Raw genomic sequence first — 22321 nt, forward strand, 5'->3', positions numbered from 1 at the left:
GAAAAACGGAAGACTTGAATAGATCTTGAGTGAACAAATAACTGAGGGGTTTTAAATTTGGGACCATTTTTTGTGCCATTTCTTCTCTGTGGATCAATCATCAAAGTTTCACAAATCACTCTGCAAACTTTGATGCCCTCATGCAAATTGATAGACATTCCCTGATACTATCTAGCATCTTGGATGTTGGACAGGTAGCCCCAAAATCCATGATAAACCAATTATTTGAAAGCTCACATAGATTGGACAGATGGTTTTTAGAAAACTTGGGCTGTCCTTTCATAAGTTTGTAAGATATAGGAGCAGAATTAGGCCATTAGGCCCATCGAGTCTGCATATCATGGCTGACATGTTCCTCATCTGCAACCTACAATGCTCCAAACCAAGAGCTGGATTGTGAAATCAGCCAGGGCATCTCCTCCCTAGAACACATGACCTAGGAACACGAGTAGGCAATTCAACCTCCCGAGCCTAAACACCCTCAATGTGATCAAGGCTGATCCCACCCTGGCTTCAACTCCACTGTCCTGCCTGTTCTCCATAACCCTTCAACCCATTACCAATTAAAAATATGTCTAACTCCTCCTTAAATTTACTCACTGTCCCTGTATCCACCACACTCTGGGGTAGTGACTTCCTCCGATTCACAACTCTTTGGGAGAATAGTTTTTCCTCAAATCTGTTTTGAATATGCTACCTCTAATTCTAAGATTATGACCTCTTATTTTAGAATGCCCCACAAGAGGAAGCATCAGCTCCATGTCTACATTATCGATACCTTTTAGCATCTTGGATACCTCAATGGATCTCCCCTCATTCTTCTAAACTCTAGAGAGTATAGGCATAAACTGTTCAATCTCTCCTCATACGACAAACCCCTCATCTCTGGAATCAATCTAGTGAACCTCCTCTGAACTGCCTCCAATGCCACTACATCGGTAGCACGGTAGCACAGTTGCTTCACAGCTCCAGGGTCCCAGGTTCGATTCTCGGCTTGGGTCACTGTCTGTGCCGAGCCTGCATGTTCACCCCATGTCTGCGTGGGTTTCCTCCGGATGCTCCGGTTTCCTTCCACAGTCCAAAGATGTGCAGGTTAGGTGGATTGGCCATGCGAAATTGCCCTTAGTGTCCAAACAAAAGGTTAGGTGGGGTTACTGGGTTGCGAGGATTGGGTGGAGATGTGGGCTTGGGTACTGTGCTCTTTTCAAGGGCTGGTGCAGATTCGATAGGCCGAATGGCCTCCTTCTGCACTATAAATTCTATGATTCTATGATCTTTCCTCAAATAAGGTGACCAAAACTGTGCACAATACTCCATGTGCGGTCTTACCAATACCTTGTATAGTTGCAACAAAACTTCCTTAACTTTATACTCCTTTGTCACATTGGCTGCTAATTCCACTGAAAATTCTTGAATAGTAAAGGAATGGCGATACTATATAGCATATAGTTTAATGAGAACTAGTGTAGAGCACACAATCAAATACTAAAGCAAGACGTCTGCTGCCCAGACAAGGTGTCCAAAATAGTTACAGACTGTTTCATGTTCAAATACGAACAAAGTGCTTTAAATATGCAGCAGAAGAGGCCCAGATGCTGCAATAGCAACGAGGATGAGGAAAAGAAGGAGGAAATGGAAAAAGCAGATGTACATCCTGGTAGATTGATGTAACAGTCATCGGACTGCTTCCAGTAATTTCCAGATCTGACCCCAGCATAAGCAGATAACTGAAACCTCAGCATATTCTAAAGCAACATGCTGCACAATTCATTATTTGCTTAATCTGGCCCTTTCCAATTGTCAGCACTAAAGAGGAAAAAAATGCTTAAAATTTATTAAATGCTGTTCAAAGTATGACATGCTCCTGGTGCCTATCACTTTGCTTCCCATTGGAGACCCACTAACATATATCCCACCTACTTCCTAAGTTAGCATTCCCACCTGATTTAAAAGGTTTTATGTTCAAGCCCCATTTTAGACAATCCTGATGTGAGGAGACGAATGACAGTGTGTGAAACTAGGTGGTGGCAGGAATAGAAAAGCAAAATACTGCCAATCAGGCAGCACTTATTGAGAGAAACAGGGCCAACGTTTCAGGGCCATGGGCTGGATTCTCCGATTTTGAGACTATGTGCTGACGCCAGCATGGAAACAGTGGCAATTTGCAACAGCTGCACCACTTTAAATGGGCTAGCACCATCGGCCGGTGGAACACAACCAATTCCATGGAAAACGGTGCTGGATTCGCCGAGTCAGTGATTGGCGCACATGAGGCTCACACACTGCAGCTGCACTTAATCGGTCCTTCCCCCCCCACACACATGCTGGAAGGAGAGCAGAGCAACGGTTCAGGGAGGCTGAGCTGGACACCCTCCTGGATGCCGTGGTGGAGAGGTGGATGACCCTGTCCCCCGGCCCAGGAGGAAGGCTGCCAGCCATGCCTGGGCGCAGGTGGCAGAGGCGGTCAGCGCCGTGAGCAATGTCGCCCGGACTGGCATGCAGTGCAGGAAGAAGCTTCACAACCTCCTCAGGGCGGCCAGGGTGAGTCTGCAGCGCTGTGCCCCTGGTACTAACCAAGCCCTCCCCCCCCACATACTGTGCCCCTGGTACTAACCAAGCCCCTCCCCCCCCGGGGGACAGCCAAACACCCATCCTGCCCACATGCCAGCCGCCATGGGTGGGTGCCCTGGTCACTGAGGCCACCATCTACCCAACTCCTGGGTTGCATGTGTCGGAATGTCTAATAGTTTTTCTTTTTGTGTTCCCCCCCTCCGAGGAGAAGGCTGCGCACAACCGCCGAGAGTGGGAGAAGATCGGAGAGGGACCACCAGAACTGCGGCCCCTCACCATGCCCGAGCAAAGGGCACTGGACATGGTCGGTAGCCCGGAGGACAGGGAGGTCGCCGAGGCGGAGTTCACAGCAAGTGATACCCTGCTTAGTTGCGGATCCCCATGTGTGTCCCCTCCCTCACCCCAGCCCCCCCATCCCCCTCAATCCACCCCCCCACCACCCCCTCACACACCACCCTCAACCCCCTCTTACCACACACACCCACCCCGCTCACCCCCTCAAGCAACACCACCCCTCACCTCCCTCATCCCCCACAACCTTCAACCCCCCCACACCTCAGACCCGCTGTCTAATCATACATGTTGTCTTGTGTCTTACAGGACCTGCCGGAGATGGGGCTGGTCCATCCGGAGCCCTTCGCTCCCAACCAGTGCCAGAGCTGGTGTCCCCCAGACAGCTGAGCACTGATGGGGAGAGCAGCCCAGACACCAAGCCTCCTCCCAAAACTCAGGACACCCCGGAGCTCTGGCCGGAGGACATGGACTTTCCATCACTGCTGTCTCCAACATCCTCCACCATCCCAGAGGCGATCTCCTCGGTTGGGTACATTAGTGAAGAAGCTCCTGCGACACTATTTGGTGCGCACCACACTTCGCATCCAGTACAGCAGGTAGAGGTAGGAGCAGCCGAGGGGCCGGACAGTCGGAGGGCAGGCCGGCCCCAGGAACCAGCTTCTGTCCAGATACTTTCATAGAATTTCATAGAATTTACAGTGCAGAAGGAGGCCATTCGGCCCATCGAGTCTGCACCGGCTCTTGGAAAGAGCACCCTACCCAAGCCCACACCACCCTATCCCCATAACCCAGTAACCCCACTCAACCAACGCTAAGGGTAATTTTGGACACTAAGGGCAATTTAGCATGGCCAATCCACCTAACCTGCACATCTTTGGACTGTGGGAGGAAACTGGAGCACCCGGAGGAAACCCACGCACACACGGGGAGAACGTGCAGACCCTTGAAACATCCAGTCCCAGCCACAATTCACGTGCAGTCAGAGACCCAGGGACTACAAGAAGGGATGACGGTGGGCATCCAGCACCTGCAGGCGCAGGTGGAGGTGTCCATCCACGTGCAGCAGGGGTGGTTCCGGCCATGCGTGTCACCCAGGCAGACTCCACAGGGCTGGTGTCAGAGGTGGAGGCATTGGGGTGATGGTTTTGGCTATGGATCAGCATGCCAAGGCCTGGGGCATTCTGCGCAGGCGGTGGCTGAGGCCCAGGGCAAGGTGGGCCTCTCACAGGCAGCCATGTACCAGAGCCACCTGGACATTGCAGCGGCGCTCCTCAGCATGGCCCAGTCACAGCAGGCCATGGCTGGGAACGTCGGCGGCATTGCCCAGGTGCTGGCAAGCGTGGCGCAGACACTGGGCGGGGTGGTCCAGCCCCAGAGGGAGGTGGCCAGTCACTGGCTGATGTGGCACAGACCCACAGGATGATGGCACAGTCACAGCGTGATTTGGTGCAGTCCCAGACGGAGATGGTCCACTCTCTGTGCTCCATGGTGGTGAGCGTGCAGAACCTGGTCGAGACCAGAGCGGGCTACCAGGACTGGCAGCACCAGGTGGCGGTGGCCTCAGAGGATGGCTCTGCTCGCACCCTTGTCCCATGGAGTAGCTCGGGGCTATTGGGCACCCCAAGGGAGGAGGAGGTGATGGGGAATGTGCCAGTGACTCCGGAACAGCGCAGCACCTCGGACACCGACGCCCCCCACCACCCCCCCAACTCTCCTTGTGCATCTGGTGGACAGTGCAGGCCCTGTGGGGGGACTGTACTCCTCCCCCACCCCCCTCCAACGTGTCCCGACCGTCCCCAGCACCCTAGCCCAGAGATCCGACAGCACCGTGTGATTGACTGGCCAGCTCGCAGGCAGGGATCACCTAGGTGCAAGTTACTGTGGGCATGTATCAGACATTGACATATGATGTGGAGCACCGGAGCTCTTCCTCCATCCCATGGACCAGACCCGCCGTCACTGTCAACCCAGGGCCCCCAGCTCGTACCGCTGCAGGTATATATAACGGAGGGATGTGCAAGCGGTCGGTTTGGTGGTGTGGGAGGTGAGGGGGTGTGGGTCTGGGATCTGGTGTCCGTGCCCCTGGCCAGCAACCCCCCCTGCCTTACCTGTTTGCAACCATCCTTTAGCTGTTTAGACCTCCTCAGGACCAAACGGTGCCTCCAACTCTTTGTACTCCTCCTCCCCCACCACCAGTAATTCCAGACCCTCCAAAAATGCTGACATCTCCGACCCCCCTCTGGCAGCTTTGACCTGTAAAGATTCTTATAGAAAGCCTCAAATGCGTCATTTACTCTATCTGGGGAGAACACCAGCTTGCCGTTCGGGTTCCTGACCTGAATGATCTCCCGGGAGGACACATGCCGCCTCAACTGGTGAGCCAGGAGACAGCTAGCCACCTCCGCATATTCATAAATGACCCCCTTGAATGCCACAACGGTAGCAGGCTGCTTGAGGGCTGCACGGTAGCACAAGTGGAAAGCCATGTGGCTTCACAGCTCCAGGGTCCCAGGTTCGATTCCCCGCTGGGTCACTGTCTGTGCGGAGTCTGCACGTTCTCCCCGTGTCTGCGTGGGTTTCCTCCGGGTGCTCCGGTTTCCTCCCACAGTCCAAAGAGTGTGCAGGTTAGGTGGATTGGCCATGATAAATTGCCCTTAGTGGCCAAAAAGGTTAGGAGGGGTTATTGGGTTACGGGAATAGGGTGGAAGTGAGGGCTTAATTGGGTCGGTGCAAACTCGATGGGCCGAATGGCCTCCTTCTGCACTGTATGTTCTATGTTCTAACTGTTGCACTACCTTACCTGTAGACAACAAATCAAACTGCATCTGCAATTTCTTCCTATTTGCCAGGAGTTCGGGTAGGGTCACTCGAATACCTGCGGTCCACCTCCAGAATATTGTCCACTAGCTTCTGGTGCTCATTTCTTACCTACCTATCCTTGTGCGCCTTGCATCATACAATCGTCCCTCTGAAAACGGCTTTCAAAGCCTCTCGTAGTGTGGGGAGAGACAGACCCGTCCCTATAATAATAAACTTTATTAGTGTCGCAAGTCGGCTCACATTTACACTGCAATAAAGTTTCTATGAAAATCCCCTAGTGGCCACACTCTGGTGCCTGTTTGGGTACACTGAGGGAGAATTCCGAGTGTCCAATTCACCTAACCTGCACATCTTTGGTCTGTGGGATCACCCAGAGGAAACCCACGCAGAAATGGGGAGAATGTGCAGACTCCACATAGATAGTGACCCAAGCCGGAAATCGAACCCAGGGCCCCTGGCGCTGTGAGCAACAGTACTAACCACTGTGCTACCATGCCGTCCAATTAAAGCTTAGATACTCATTTATAGCCTTAGAAATGCGCTAACAAAACCCTACATCCGCCAGTAGCTACAAGTCCAGCATCCAAGCTGGACATTGAATAGGATCCATCTCTACAATCCAATCCACCAAGTGCGGAACATGGGGCGTCATTCTCCGACCCCCCGGCGGGTCGGAGAATGGCCGTTGGCCGCCGTGAATTCTGCCCCCGCCTCCCGCCGAAGTCTCTGAAGGGAGAAAAGTCGGCGGGGCGTTAATGGCGTCGCAGACGTCGGAGAATGGCACGGGTGGGCGCAAGGCAGCCGATTTTGGGCCTGCCGATATTCTCCCGTCCGGATGGGCCAAAGTCCCGTCGACGTGATGACGGGTCACATCGGCGTAAATCAAACCTCCTTTCAATCGGCGTCAACCTGTGCTCAAGGTTTACGCCGACCAGCGTGGAGGTGGGTGACGGCCAGGGGGCTTGGCCGCTGGACAGACGATGGCGTGGCCGCAGTCTGAATGTGTGGGGAGAGGTGTGTGTAGGGTTGTGTGTGTGCGTGTGTGTGCGGCGGGGGGGGGTGGTTAGAGTGGGCTGGGCTCCGGGGGAGTGCCGGGAGGGGGGGGGTCAGTGCCGGTGAGGGCCGGCGAGGAGGATGGGGGGTCCGTGCCGGGGAGGAGGATGGGGGGTCCGTGCCGGGGAGGAGGATGGGGGGTCCGTGCCGGGGAGGGGGATGGGGGGTCCGTGCCGGGGAGGAGGATGGGGGGGTCCGTGCCGGGGAGGGAGATGGGGGGTCCGTGTCGGGGAGGGGGATGGGGGGGGTCCGTGCCGGGGAGGAGGATGGGGGGTCCGTGACGGGGAGGGCCGGGGAGGAGGATGGGGGGTCCGTGCCAGGGAGGAGGATGGGGGGTCCGTGCCGGGGAGGAGGATGGGGGGTCCGTGCCGGGGAGGGGGATGGGGGGGTCCGTGTCGGGTGGAGGATGGGGGGTCCGTGCCGGGGAGGAGGATGGGGGGTCCATGCCGGGAAGGGGGATGGGGGGTCCGTGCCGGGGAGGAGGATGGGGGTTCCGTGCGGGGGAGGGGGATGGGGGTCCGTGCCGGGGAGGGGGATGGGGGGGGTCCGTGCCGGGGAGGGGAATGGGGGGGGGTCCGTGCCGGGGAGGAGGATGGGGGGGTCTGTGCCGGGGAGGAGGATGGGGGCCCGTGCCGGGAGGAGGATGGGGGGTCAGTGACGGGGAGGGCCGGGGAGGAGGATGGGGGTCCGTGCCGGGGAGGGGGGGTGCGAGGGCAAGTGAGTTGGTCCACCTGGCCAGGTGCCAGCCTCCAACAGTTGGACCCATGCGGTCCATGACACCTGGCTGGGGGGAGGAGGGGGTATGGGCAATGATGACTTGTTGTCGTTCCCCCCCCCCAACCAGGCCGTCATGTTTTCCGATCAGCCAGCGATGTTGGCCGCCGTGGCGGCAGCCGCTAATGTCTATGTTGCCCTGGATGAGGAGGAGGAGGAGGAGGAGCGTGCCAGAGAGGCGCCGCAGGCTGCCGCAGAGGGGCAGGCGGCAGCCGCCCAGGCTGGAGGGACACCTGACCGACAGGACGAGGAGGGGGAGGAGGACGTCGCGGCCCCACGGCAACGGAGGCACCCGAGGGCGCCCCGTGTGCATCGGCCCCGGCAGTCATACCAGGACCTCACGGACCGGGAATGCAGGAGGAGACTCCGGCTGAGGCGGGAAACCGTGGCACACATCTGCCACCTGCTGGCACACCTGTCACCGCGTGGCACTGGCGGGGGACACCCTCACCCCGTGTCCGTCAAGGTTACGGTGGCCCTGAACATTTATGCAATGGGGTCATTCCAGGCACCGAGTGGGGACCTGTCCGGCATATCGCAGACATCGGTGCACCAGTGCATCCGGGCAGTGACAGACGCCCTAAATGCCATGGCGCACCGCTACATCCGCTTCCCTGTGGACCGGGCCAGCCAAGATGCCCGGGCCGTGGGCTTCTCTGCCGTGGCCGGGTTCCCCATGGTCCAGGGCGCGATTGATGGGATGCACGTCACCGTGCGGCCACCTGCAGATAACAGGGCCGTGTTCACCAATAGGAAGGGGACCTATTCGATGAACATACAGGTGGTCTGCGACCACCGCATGATGATCCTGCACGTCTGCGCCCGTTACCCGGGCAGTGTACACGACTCATACGTGTTGTCGCGGTCATCCATCACCGGCATGTACGAGGGACGCCATCCCCGGCTGAGGGGCTGGTTGCTGGGCGACAGGGGCTACCCATTGCGATCGTGGCTGATGACGCCTGTACGGAGGCCACGCAATGAGGCGGAGAACCGCTACAATGCTGCCCATGTAGCGACAAGGGGAGTGATCGAGAGGTGCTTTGGCGTGCTGCAGATGCGTTTCAGGTGCCTAGACCGCTCTGGGGGCGCCCTCCAGTATTGGTCAGATAGGGTCAGCCGCATCATTGTGGTGTGCTGCGTCCTGCACAATATAGCCCAGCAGAGGGGCGATGTGCCGCAGGCAGAGGAGGGCGGAGTGGAGGAGCAGCAGGAAGAGGCGCAGTCCTCCCCAGATGAGGTGGATGGGGGCAATGGTCAGGGCAGACGGGCTAGACACAGGCGGGTGGCTGTCCCCCGTTACCGGCTGGCCCAGCAGGCACGGGACAGGCTGATAGCCGCCCGCTTCACTGACTAGATGGGCGTGGGAATCGGGTAGTATGGCCACAGACCGCACACCATGGCAACAGCCGACCACCCACACCCCCCACCCACCCAGCACCCTCACCCCCCTCCCCAACCCCACCCACCCCACCCGCATGCACACCACCCCCCCATTGCCGATCCACCTGCGGCACAACGGCCGGGCTCACACAGTTGCCGGTGGACGCGTGCCTATTGCAGGCCATGGAGGATGATGACAACCCGCCCTGCGATGAGCTCCTGGCTCCACATCGTTGGATTATGTCTGATCCATGGCCACAGTACCACCATCCACCCGGACCATCCCTGCATGCGGCTGTGACACTGCAGCGCACGGTCCCGTCCTCTGCCCGGGGGGATATTGATGGCGGCCCAGGGGGAAGGGGGCAGACTCACCTGGGGCTGAGGTAAGACCACTCCTCACACACATACTTGCGCTCAACGTACATGACACCTCCGCACGCTTTGGACAGAGCACAAAGGCAGCTTCTGTAGGTGTAACATTGACTTTAATAACGAATGGAGTTCATGCACGTGCCCTAGCCCCTAAAGCTTATCTGTGCCCTGCACCCGTGCCAACTTACTCAGTGTCTAATTGTTTGGCCTTACGGACCCTATGACTACGTCTACGTGGTTCCCCAGACGGTACAGCAGAACTGGAGGTGGACTCCTGCCCTCTGACACGGGATCCCTTTGGCGGCCGTTTCCTGGGGCGTCCTGGCTTAGATGGGCCAGGCTGCGGCCCGGGCGACTGGGATGGCGAGCTGCCAGCCTGTCCTGCCCATTGCCCACCTGATGCACCTGGGACGGAAGGGGGGGGGGAGTCTGAGGTGTCGCGGTGTTCCGGGACCTCCCCTACAGGGGGACCCGGGACGGACCACAGCACGTCCTCCTCCCTCGGGGTGCCCGATGGCCCCCAGGCCTCTACATGGGTGGGGGATGCGAACGGACTGGCCATCCGACGCCCCCCCGACATCTGGTGCTGACAGTCCTGGAGGCCCGTGCTGGTATCGACAGGGGCCTGCAGGTTTGCAGCCATGGAGCTCAGGGGATTGGCAAACCCTGTCTGTGACTGTGCGACACCGGCTCGTACATGGCCAATGGCGCCGATGCCCTCAGCGATGGCCTGCAGAGACTGGGCCATGGCCTGCAGAGACTGGGCCATGGCGTTGAGCGCCTCTGCCACCTGGTGCTGGCTCATGGCCTCCTGTGAGAGGACAGCCATGTCCTGGGCCACAGACGCCGCCTGCACGGAAAGCCCCAGGCCTCGCAAACCGTTCCCCATGTCTGACATCGTTGCACCCATTGCCTCCACCGCGGACGCCACCCGTGTGGTGTCAGCCTGGGTGGCACGTATGACCGGCACCACTCCCAGCTCCTGGACGCGGGTGGACTCCTCCACATGCGACTGCAGCCGCCGCAAGCCGGCCGTCACCCTCTTCGCTCGTCTCCGGGTCGGTGGTTGCATCGGATCTATGGGTGGGTGTGGTAACTCCAGGAACCCGGGATCCATCTGGGCGGCAGATGTTCGCATGGGCTGGGCTGCCCTCCGACCTCCCGGCCCCTCTGCTGCTCCTACCTCCGCCTGCTGTACCGGGACGGCTGTGTTGTGCGCACCAGTGAGTGTACCAGACGCCTCATCACTAAAGTGCCCAACCGAGGTGAGTGTTTCTGCGATGGTGGAGGGTGTTGGTGACAGCAGTGGCGTTGTGTCGTGCTCTTCGTCCCACTCTGAGTCCATGGCACTTTGGGGTGGCAGTTCGTCTCCGCCCATCCAATCTGTGTCACTATCCGGTATTTCGTTTTCCTGGGTAGTGCTGTCCCGGGTAGGGGTGTCCTGGGTAGTGGTGTCCTGGGTAGTGGTGTTCTGGGTAGTCGTGTCCTGGCTCGGCTGTGACGGGGGCCTGTGGCTGCCCCTCTCGTCGCTGGGTGGCACACACCTGCGTCGTCGCACCCGCACGAGACGGGGGCGTTGTCTCCCTGTTGCTCCAGATCTCTCCGTCTCCCGTGGTCTCCAAGGAACATCCTGCGGGAGTCGCATGCTGGAGGGTCCAGGTCTCTCCGTCTCCCGTGGTGTGCGAGGGGCATCCTGCGGGCGTCGCATGCCGGAGGGTCCGGGTCTCTCCGTCTCCCGTGGCCTCCGAGGGGCATCCTGCGGGCGGTCTGCATCTGCGGGGATGGGTGCCTCGACGTTTGCTCCTGCGATACACAATGAAGCATGCATGGTTAGACACGCAGGCAGTGATCAGGTGATATGGGGGAGGGGGATATAGGGGAGGGGGGATATGGGGACGGGCTGTCGGTGGCTCACTTGCTAGTACGCCGCCGACCTCTGCATCAGCAACCTCCCGGTCCTCAGGTACACCAACCAGTTCCAGGGCCCTTTCCTCGTGTTCGGTCAGTGGCCTCTCATCAGCGGGGCCTCCTCCAGTCCTCACATGCTCCCTATTGTTGTGTGCGCGCTTCTCCTGTGGGGGGTGGTGGCAGGGGTAAAAGGCAACAGTGTTAGACAGGTATATGAATGCACGCCATCGGTTGCGCGTGCATTGCAGAGGTTAAGGTTAGGGCTGGATTCACTTGGGGATATGGGGGAGGGGGGATATGGGGGAGGGGGGATATGGGGGAGGAGGGATATGGGGGAGGAGGGATATGGGGGAGGAGGGATATGGGGGAGGGGGGATATGGGGGAGGGGGATATGGGGAGGGGGATATGGGGGAGGGGGGATATGGGGGAGGGGGGATATGGATATCGGGCAGGCGGGGAGGTGGTGGGGAGGCTCACCCTGGCTGCTCTGACGAGGTCGTTCACCTTCTTGTGGCACTGGGTGCCTGTCCGTGGTGTCAGGGCCACAGCGGTGAAGGCCTCTGCCACCTCCCTCCACAGACGCCGGCTGTGGCGTGGGGCAACTCTGCGGCCGTGCCCGGGATACAGGGCCTCCCTCCTCTGCTCCACTGCGTCCAGGAGCGCCTCCACATCCCGTGACTGGAACCTCGGGGCTGAGCGGCGGCTGGCCATCCGGTCGGGTGTTCCGGTCGGGTGGGGGGGGGGGGGGGGGGAGCAGCGCGTCCTTATGAGCCGTCACGCCGTGCGCCGTGTATGACGCTGCACGGCGTGAACCACGTGAGCAAGCGCGGATCTCGTCACGTCGCTGCTAGCCCATTTTGGGCCGGAGACTTCGCGATGTTTTTGGCGGCGTGATGCAGGTCGGATTTGCGCCGATCGGCGGACTTTGCGCCGATAACGGAGAATTTCGCCCCTGGTCTGAAATGACTACAGCTGAATATTCTACTTTTCTCATCCCAGGAAGGAGACCTACCGATCAAAAAGAAATCTATCCTGGAGTATACCTTATGAACTGGGGAAAAGAACGAGAACTCTTTACCCCCCCAGATACATGTACCACCACTGGCCCCCATCCCCCTCATCTCTTTTATAAACGCTATCAGCACTTTCGCTACCCTGAAAGGACCACCGACTTTGGCCTAGAGCGGTCTAACTTTGACTCCAGCACACAGTTCATACGTCTCCCCTAAGATCAGCTGATGCAAATCCAGGATGGAGGCCAACATCTTTCTTATAAATGCCCCATCATCCCAATTTGGAGCATATATATTCACCAAGATGATTAACTTACCCGCCAATGCCCCAGTAACAATCACATTCCTGCTCCCTAGATCTGCTACTACGGTATCAGCTAAAAAGCACATCCGCTTGTTGATTGAAATTTCACCCCCTTGGCCCTATCAAAGCCTAAGTGAAAGACCTGGCTCACCAATACTCTCCGGAGTCTGGTCTGGTCCCTCACTCGCAAGTGAGTCTCCTGCAGGAGCACCACATTGTCCTTTAAATTCTTCAGATGAGAAAAAAAATCTTGATCGCTTCACTGGACCTCCCAACCCCCACACGTTCCATGTGACCAGGTTGATGGGGGTCACTCACCACCCAGCCAACCCAGAATCAGCCATTCACACCAATGAAGGTTTATCACGTGCTCACATCAAATACCTAGGCCAAGGCCCACCCAAATGGCCACCAATTCCATCCAAAAGGGGAGACAAAGAAACAGCCCTAGTCACCGTCAGAGAATTACCTCTCCCCCAACCCCATCCACCTCTTCCAAACTAACACCCCCCCGAACCTGCCGACTACCTTCTAGAAAATTAGCTTGCAGAGTGTATTTGAGACTATTTATTGGAGCAGTATTTTTTGAAACAACCAGGGAGCAGGTTACTCTATATCTGGTAATGAGGATGGAGGGGCAGCTGGAGTGAGCTCCATAAGCTTGGGAGTCATCTGGTGCTGCCAGTCCTGGAGGCTCCCCATGGTGTTGACACCCTCAGCGATGGTCCTCAGTGACAGGGCGATGCTCTGGAGTGCCTTGACAATGTTCACCTGTGCTGTGGCCATTTCCCAGTTGATGAGGGACATGATATCGAGGCCCTCAGCTATGTTCGCTACAGCCTGAGCTGTCTTGCAAACAAGCTATGCCATGGACACCACCACTTAAGGCGTGAATGTCATGGTTTTCCACTGTGGTCACCCCCCTAGCAGTGTTGGCTTAAATACCACACATTGCCAGCACCATCTCCTGCGCCTGAAGGCTTTGAGACGCCTCTGATCAGCCTTGCACTCTCTGGAATGTCGCTGACACCCCCTCCAGAATCTCACGGCTCTGGCTAACATCTCCATCAGCTCAGGAAGAACCTTTGCCCAGAGGCCTGACAACTGGTTGGCACCAGTTGTGTCCTGGGATCAAGCAGACCTCGGACTACTGTCTCCCTTGGATGTTCCTGCCTTCACCTCATGTGCATCAGCAACTGGGTGGTGCTCACCCCATAGTGCCCCTGAAGCTGAAGCCTGTCTACTAATGTCACCCACTGAGGTGTGCGTCTCCACGCTGGTGCAATGTGTGGGTGATAGCCGTGACAGACTTCCAATATTATCCTCAAAGATCTCCTCCGAGGCGGAGGGTGGTTGCGGGTGTACAACTCCGGATGGCCCAGCCTCATCAGATGGTGATCCTGTAAGACAACGGATATGCGGTCAGTGAAAGGGAAAGGCGAATTTTGTGGGACATCAACAACTCATTTGAGACAGATCATCTGGATGAAGGGACAGTGGATCCTCACCTCTGGCACAGGCCAAACTCACTGTTGGTGCCTGCTTCCTCCTTGGGCAATCCCATAGTCTCCAGGGCCTATTCCTCATAGAGGGTTAGAACTCAGATCTCTGGAACTAGTCTCTCCCTCCCTCCCCCCCTTGCATATTATGGCTATCTTCTCCTGCAGGCACAAAGAGAGGACATTGTGAGTCACAGGCTTGGTAGATCAGGGGTTCTATAGCAGGTGGCATGTGTATGGCTACCACATCTAGACATGAAGAGGTTGTGCAGGTGGGGGCCAGGGGGCTCTGAGGAACAAGTTTGAAGATGTGACATGGGGAGGGTGTGAGGTGGCAGCCATGCAACTGGGAAATTTGAGGTGTGGCAAGCAGAACAGATGCCAGGAATGGTAACGTACCTTTGCAGCTCACTGGAGGTAGTTTGTCCTTTTCCGACATTGGACAGTTCTCCTGCCCGCACTACTGCAGCTACCACTGCCTCACAAGTGGCATTGCTTACCGTGCTGCAGGTTCTCCGACCCCCTTGGGTGAACAGGGTGCCCCGCCTTTCATCCAGTGGGGATGCCGGCCTGACCAGGCTTCTCAATGCAAAGTGAGGAGCAGGTCAGTGCGCTGCCATCCTCATTTCTTGACTGTGCGGACAATGAGGGAGCGTTTAAAAGCAGCTCCCCCTCATTATCGGCGAGCAACTGAGGAGCGAGTCTGGCAAATCAGACAGTGAGGGAGCCAAGATTTGGTGATATTTACGTGGGGGCTCATTTTTAGCACTAAGTGCCATTGAATATAGGCCAAGAAATACCTTGCCAAATGCGGACTCAAAATTATTTCCGCTGAATCGCACCTATTTTCAGCTTGGTAAGATGATATAACTAATGGGAGGAGGTAGAGTACCAGACATTTTGCAGAAAAGCAGGCAGGGTTGTTTGTTCCTGTAAGTCAAACCATGAAAACAATTTCTGAAGACCAGCTAGAGTTCCTGCATTGTTCGGATAGGATTCAGGTCATTCTCTTAAAACAGTCTCGAAGAACATCTCTTACACAAGTATACCTGGGTCTGTTAACTGTATTTAAAAGTAGATTGTGGTCGGACAAGGGTTTGTTGTTTGAATGGAAATAAGGATACGAGTGGAAATAAGGCTGGCAGTTAAGGGCCATTGGTTCACTGTATTGATTAGCATTGTTTAAGGGGTAATTGTAAGCTATTTTTTTGTATGATGTTAAAGACATTTTAATACAGTGTCAGTAATAAAGTTTGTTTTAATATACCATATCCCTATTTTGCATGAGATCACTCCTCCAGAGGTGTTCTTTCCTACAATCTTACAAACTTAAAATAAAAGATTGGGGTTTTTGTCCAGTAACCTAGCCACTGTTGGGGTCTGGTCCAGGATCATAATAAAGTCAACTGTCGATAATGAGTCAAAAGCCACCTCAATGAGAAAAAGGTGGGAAAACTCCTTGAATCTAATCACGAGTTAGTTTTTGATCTTTTGTTTGAAATACTTTGCAAAACATTTTATTGAACATTCTGCATTTATATGGGCAAAATCTTGTTATGAAACATTGTAACATAGCATTTATGCCTATTAAAGAGATATAGTCACCTGCAAGCTTTCTGCTTAATTAAGACTTAACAGTTAAAAACACAAGAACAGAATTTAGGCAGTACCAAGTGTATTAGCATACACATTTCAATTAAAATGCAATACAGTTCTACTTTGGTGCTGAAGTGACAATTGAAATTAAAAAGGAACTTTCTTATTATTGTAGCAGATTAAACACTGGGGCTAAATAGCTGGCTATTAAAGCAGACCAAAGCAGGCCAGCAGCATGGTTCAATTCCCGTACCAGCCTCCCAGAACAGGTGCCGGAATGTGGCGAATAGGGGCTTTTCACAGTAACTTCATTTGAAGCCTACTTGTGACAATACGCGATTTCCATTTCATTTCACTCTCTATTCACTTCTGGAACCTGGGGCGGGATTCTCCGAACCCCACCGGGTCAGAGACTTGCCGGGGGCTGGCGTGAATCCCGCCCCTGCCGTGTCCCGAAGTCTCCGCCACCAGAGATTCGGCAGGAACAGGAATCGCGCCGGGCCGGTCGGCAGGCCCACCCCTGCCGATTCTCCGGCTCGCGATGGGCCGAAGTCCTGCTGCTGGAATGCCTGTCCTGCCAGCGTGGATTAAACCACCTTTTGAACGGCGGGACAAGGCGGTGCGGGCAGGCTCTGGGGTCCTGGGGGGGGCGATCTAGCCCCGGGGAGTGCCCCCACGGTGGCCTGGCCCGCGATCGGGGCGCACCGATCCACGGGCGGGCTTGTGCCGTGGGGGCACTCTTTTTCTTCTGCCTTCGCCATGGTCTTCACTATGGCGGAGGCAGAAGAGACCCCCTCCCCTGCGCATGCGCGGGGATGACGTCAGCAACCGCTGACGCTCCCGAGAATGCGTCGCCCGGCGAAGACCTTTCGGCCCCGGCTGGTGTGGTGCCAAAGGCTTTTCCCGCCAGCCGGTGGAGCGGAAACCGCACCGGCGCGGGCCTGGCCCCTAAAGGTGAGGAGACCTCTGCACCTTTGGGGCAGCCCAACGCCGGAGTGGTTCCCGCCACTTCATTACGCCGGACCCGCCCCGCTGGGTAGGGGAGAATCCCGCCCCTAGTGTCAAATCCAGTCAAGACTAAGGGATAAATGTCTTCGGTGTCTTGACTGTAACCATCAGCCTAAAAATAAGTTTGGGAAATATCACCCAGTTTATACCATGTGCAGGCCTACAGCTCAAAACATCCACAACCAAGCAATTGCCATATTTTCACTCAAACTGAAGAGATGGCTTCCGTGGAAAATACAAGTTTGTAATTATGGGTGGCGGCAGAGGGTTTCCTATTCAAAACGTTTAGCTAAAACTCACCGCTGGGGCAGAGTGGAACATTCACTCGGCAGTTAAATTCACCAGTTTGATATTTCTAACCATGAACTTTGCGAATAGATATATGGAATGAATGCAAATCTTTGAAATCAGTCTGACATTCTCTATTAAGTTTATATGTTCTCTTTATCGACTTAAAAAACAAATTAAAGATACACATTTCCATTGTATTGTATAATTTGATTTTATAGCCAGAAAATTTTATCAGTTCAAATACATGGAAATCACAAATTAATTTTCAGATTCATTTTACATTGTCTTCATTTTAATGATGTTTTTGAATCCCAAGAAGCTCCAATATGCCACTTCTAACCCCAAAAGCTTTCTGCTTCAGCACTCCATTTAATGGTCTGTATGTTTTCTCGTCGCTGTTTGGTGTAGATGTTGGCCTCTCCCTTCTGTAAACGTCTTCTAGTTGCCGCCTTCTGCTGTTTGGTCAGTTGTTGTTTAACTTTCCGTTTGATCACATCCTAAAATGGCAAGCAATCTCAAATTAAATTCAAAACAAATCAATGAAGCATTTAGAAATTCTGGGGCAATTTTGAGCCCCTTTTCTGAATCATTGAGAAACTCAGAGGGGGCTCAACATTCGGAGAAAAGAGGAAAAGGCAATTTTCCGGCATGATCACCCCCCTGCCCCAACCACAGGAACCTCAATTCGGCATGTCCACATTGACTCTTACCAACTTTTACAGATGCACCATAGAAAGCATCCTATCGGGCTGCATCACAGCCTGGTATGGCAACTGCTCGGCCCAGGACCGCAAGAAACTTCAGAGAGTCGTGAACACCGCCCAGTCCATCACACGAACCTGCCTCCCATCCATTGACTCCATCTACACCTCCTGCTGCCTGGGGAAAGCAGGCAGTATAATCAAAGATCTCTCTCACCCGGCTTACTCACTCTTCCAACTTCTTCCATCGGGCAGGAGATACAGAAGTCTGAGAACACGCACGAACAGACTCAAAAACAGCTTCTTCCCCACTGTTACCAGACTCCTAAATGACCCTTTTATGGACTGACTTCATTAACACTACACCCTGTATGCTTCATCCAATGCCAGTGCTTATGTAGTTACATTGTATATGTTGTGTTGCCCTATTATGTATTTTCTTTTATTCCCTTTTCTTCTCATGTACTTTATGATCTGTTGAGCTGCTCGCAGAAAAATACTTTTCACTGTACCTCGGTACACGTGACAATAAACAAATCCAATCCAATCCAATTTTAATACATTACCATGTCATTAGCGAGCACTCTCTCCAGACCTCCTTCACCCCAACTAAATCTTGACCCAGCGTTGGCATGTCACACCAAGTCTGGCAAGGCCTGAAACAGTCAAGGAGATCTCTCCAGGGGTGCAGAAGTACATACAACCCCCGGGTGTAGAGGGAGCTGCCCAGGCAGTGCCCAACTGTGCTAGGGTAGGACCTTAGTGATAACCCCATGGGTGTGGATGTGTGTGTGTGTGCGCACAATTATTGCGGTGGAGGAGTGGGGGGGATGGAATTTGTCGGCGATGACCGTCAGGAGAGGGAGCCCCGAGTCCATCGAGACAAGGCCTCAGGGCTGTTCAGCTACAAAGCTGGTCGGGGCGTCCTTCAAAGATGGCGCCCGATCTGTTTGAAGCTGGTTCCCGGCTCCAAGAGACCCAATATGCCAGAGTGAAAGCGAAAGGTGAGCAAGAGGTTAAACTCTTGAGAAGGTCAAATTATTGCATAAAGCATAAAAAAGAGAAAGATAGGTGCAGGGGAAGCCAATTTTTACTCACCACTAAACACAAATTACATATTTAACATTGAGTTGAATGTGACTCTTCTTCAGAAGAGGTCCTATTCGACTCAAAACATGCTGTCAGGTGGGCTGGGTCTTTCCAGCAGTTTGTTTTTGTTTCAGATTTCCAGTACCCACAGTTATTTGATTTTTATTCACAACTTATATATTGATAGTACAAGCTATCTCATGCCCAAAAACATACAAGAATAAAATTAATAGAAATGACAAACTAATGAGGAAAGGCAAGTTAGCCTGGTTCCCAGAATAATCCAGAGGGGCAAATGTTTCAGTGGGGATGCAATTCTTACTACAAGCTCCAGATTATCCTACAAGTCAAATGTGTTCATGGAAAGGTGGGTCCACAGTTGAATAAGTAACAGGGATTATACAACTGTACTACACTGGCAAGTTGCATGGTTTTAGCTGGTTAACTCCTACAATATTCGTGCATACTTGGGAGGCCCCAAAAACTTGGCTCTTAAATGCATCCAAACTCTGTGTTTGGATAAGTAGGTATGTCTCTACAGTAAGAGAATGTGCACTCAGCATCAAACAGGAATTCATAGTAGTTCTGTTTGTAGGTTCACAAACATGATGGATTTTCACACATTGGACACCCAACTGGCCTAACTTCAGTTTAAAAAAAATAGAAATCCTAAATAAATTTAACGAAGTCTGAAATATATGCATATTAAAATACTGATCACTGAAACCACTACTGGATAATTGAGATGTGGAGACTGTGCAACGCAGTTTCTAAATACAGGCCTGCACTAATGTTTACATTCAAAATACATCTGAATGGTCTAATAAAAATAGGACAGTTGAAATTGAAACATGATCGTAGCATAGCATTTTAACAGCTGGCAGAGTCACAAAAATGCAAGTGAAAGGATAACATTACAAACATTTTTATAGCTTCGTCAATTATCTTGAACCAAATGTACTTGCTCCTATCACTGGATGGCACTTATGTACTGATCTTTTTAATAGTTGCATAGATATTTTGCCTTCACACTTTGGACAAACAACCTTATTCCAAAAGGGATGTCATATAGGCAGACGCAAAAAATGTATTTTCACAAGCAGGAGTTGGTTAATATTGAAAACAAAATTGAGGAAATGTACAGTGCATATTTATCTTGTTGTTTCTCTTCCCGTATCTAGTGGTGCACAAGGCAGACTTTCATCTATTTCCATGGTGGTTTTTTCCTGGAACAGGCCGCTAGCCTGATGCAGAGGCTTATAGCTTCAGGGACACCACTCCGCATCAAGGATGGATGACCGGAGCCTCTCCCATTTTTAACACCTGCCATTGGTGTGTTGGAAGGATTTTGCAGGTTGATACTCAGCCTGTTGACAGTGTTGCAGAGAAACTTTCAGCCTGCTCTGCCATTCATTATTGATCATTCTGTTCATCAAGTTCAATACCCTGATCCCACCTTCCCCCATATCCCTCTAGCCCCAAGAGGTATATATAATTCCTTCTTGAAATTGCACAACATTTTAGCCTCAAGTCCTTTCTGTGATAGTAAATTACACAGATTCACCATTCTCTGGGTGAAAAAATTTCTCACCTGTCCTAAAAGTTTACCCCTTATCCTCAAACTATGACCCTTAGTTCTGGATTCCCCCACCATCGGGAATGTTCTTTCTGTATCTACCCTGTCTAATCCTGTTAGAATTTTATAGGTTTCTATGAGATTCCCACTCATTCTTCTAAATTCCAATGAATATAATCCTAACTGACTTAATCTCTTCTCATATAACAGTCACACCATCCCAGGAATCAGCCTGGTATACCTTTGCTGTACTCCCTCTGTGGCAAGAACATCCTTCCTCAGATAAGGACACCAAAACTGCACACAATACTCCAGGTATGGTCTCACCAAAGCCCTATACAACTGTGGCAAACATCCCTATTCCTAGACTTGAATCCTCTCGCTATGAAGGCCAATATACAAAGAACAATACAGCACAGGAACAGGCTCTTCGGACCTCCAAGACTGTACCGGTCATACCACCCTTGGCCAAAACCCTCAGCACATGCTAGTGTCGTAATCCTCTATACCCATCCTATCCATGTATTTGTCGAGATGCCTTTTGAACACTGTTAATGTATCTGCTTCCACCATCTGCCTTCTTTACTGCCTGCTTTACCTGCATGCTTAGTTTCAGCGACTGATGCACAAGGACACTACGGTCTCGCTGAGTATCCACCTCTCTTAATTTATATCCATTCAAAAAATAATCTATTATGAAGCACCTTCCTTGGCCATCATATCCTGGGGTGGAACCCGATCCCGGAACTTCTGGTTCAGAGGCAGGATGCTACCCACTGCACCACAAGTCCTGCATATTATCTTATACCTCTAAAAATATGGGGAAAGAATTTAGACAGGTTAGGTTATGGTTGATTTTGAAACAAAGTGTATTAAATGGGATCAGTTATTGTCAGGATTAAAATTCTCACTCAACTGCAGTCAAGACTACATTGTAAAGAGGCAAGTTTCATTAGCAACAATAAAAGGCGTTAAAAAAGGTTGTAGCCAAAGTGAACAACAAATGTGCTGTCACTTCCAACATTACAGCCATATCTTTATAGATTGTGTCTGGTTATTTGTAAGTCACCTAAGCTGAAAGAATTTTAATTGATGCAGTGAGTGAGAAAGAGGGTCATTTAACTGTTCAGTCATGCATCAGCCATTTTATTTTGCATTTCAGCCTTTGGTGTTTTCACTCCAAGAACAAAAAGCACTGCTATTGGAGGCATAATCAGAAATCACCAATCGCCAACAGGCAAAACAGAAATGGCTGTGGAAGCATATGGGGCAATCGATATATTAAAGTTGCTCTGGTATATGTGAATGATGTATTTCATATGTAACCAATAAATGAACAGAAGAATGAGGCCAAGAATAGATTCCTTGGACTGCTTGGATTATTTCCTTGAACAGAAGCTAAGCGAGTCGTCATCCACTCCTACCTGGCTACATTTGCAAATAACCTCTAACTTCACTTGCTTCCTCTCAATTAAAATGTGTTGCCAAGGGAGCCTGCACAAGTGTCAGCTATCCTATTTTTTGTGGGATATGTTCCCAGGCTTCCCTTTTGCTAGATTAGCAACTGTGGGAGTTGTTCTCAGATGAGCCACAACTTCCAATGATCTACTGGCCACGCTACACCTGAAAAGCAGAGCGATGTACCGCGATCTCGCGAGACGTTGCGCGAGCTCGCGAGACCCTGCGCAATCTCGCGAGACCCTGCGCAATCTCGCGAGACCCAGTGCAATCTCGCGAGACCCAGCGCAATCTCGCGAGACCCAGCGCAATCTCGCGAGACCCAGCGCAATCTCGCGAGACCCAGCGCAATCTCGCGAGACCCAGCGCAATCTCGCGAGACGTTGCGATGTGAAGCCCACCCACTGTCAAATCTGCATATTAGAGCGAGATCGCCAGTCTCACTCTAATATGCAGTTCCCTGAGATAACCAAGGAGTTGGGATCTATCCCCTTCGTCTCAGAGACCTCGGGTAAGTGCCGTTCATTACCGATCTCTGCGAATGGGGACCAGACGGAACAGCATTCATGGGGTCTCTCAGGGAATCTGAGGCCCCCAGATGCTTGAC

At 53.1% G+C, this 22321-nt stretch overlaps 1 protein-coding gene across 2 annotated transcripts in view; it reads right to left on the reverse strand.

Moving 5' to 3' along the window:
* Positions 1-17082: 17082 nt before the first annotated feature.
* Positions 17083-22321, reverse strand: part of riok2 (RIO kinase 2 (yeast)) — a 44604-nt gene continuing 39365 nt past the window's right edge. For both annotated transcript variants that reach the window (XM_072516357.1, XM_072516356.1), the window contains one exon: positions 17083-17387. In XM_072516357.1, coding sequence (XP_072372458.1) covers positions 17226-17387 — 162 coding nt within the window. In that variant the 3' untranslated portion in view covers positions 17083-17225. The remainder of the gene's footprint in view (positions 17388-22321) is intronic.

Source organism: Scyliorhinus torazame, chromosome 9 (assembly GCF_047496885.1).
Source record: "Scyliorhinus torazame isolate Kashiwa2021f chromosome 9, sScyTor2.1, whole genome shotgun sequence".
In the NCBI taxonomy this organism is placed as follows: Eukaryota; Metazoa; Chordata; class Chondrichthyes; order Carcharhiniformes; family Scyliorhinidae; genus Scyliorhinus; species Scyliorhinus torazame.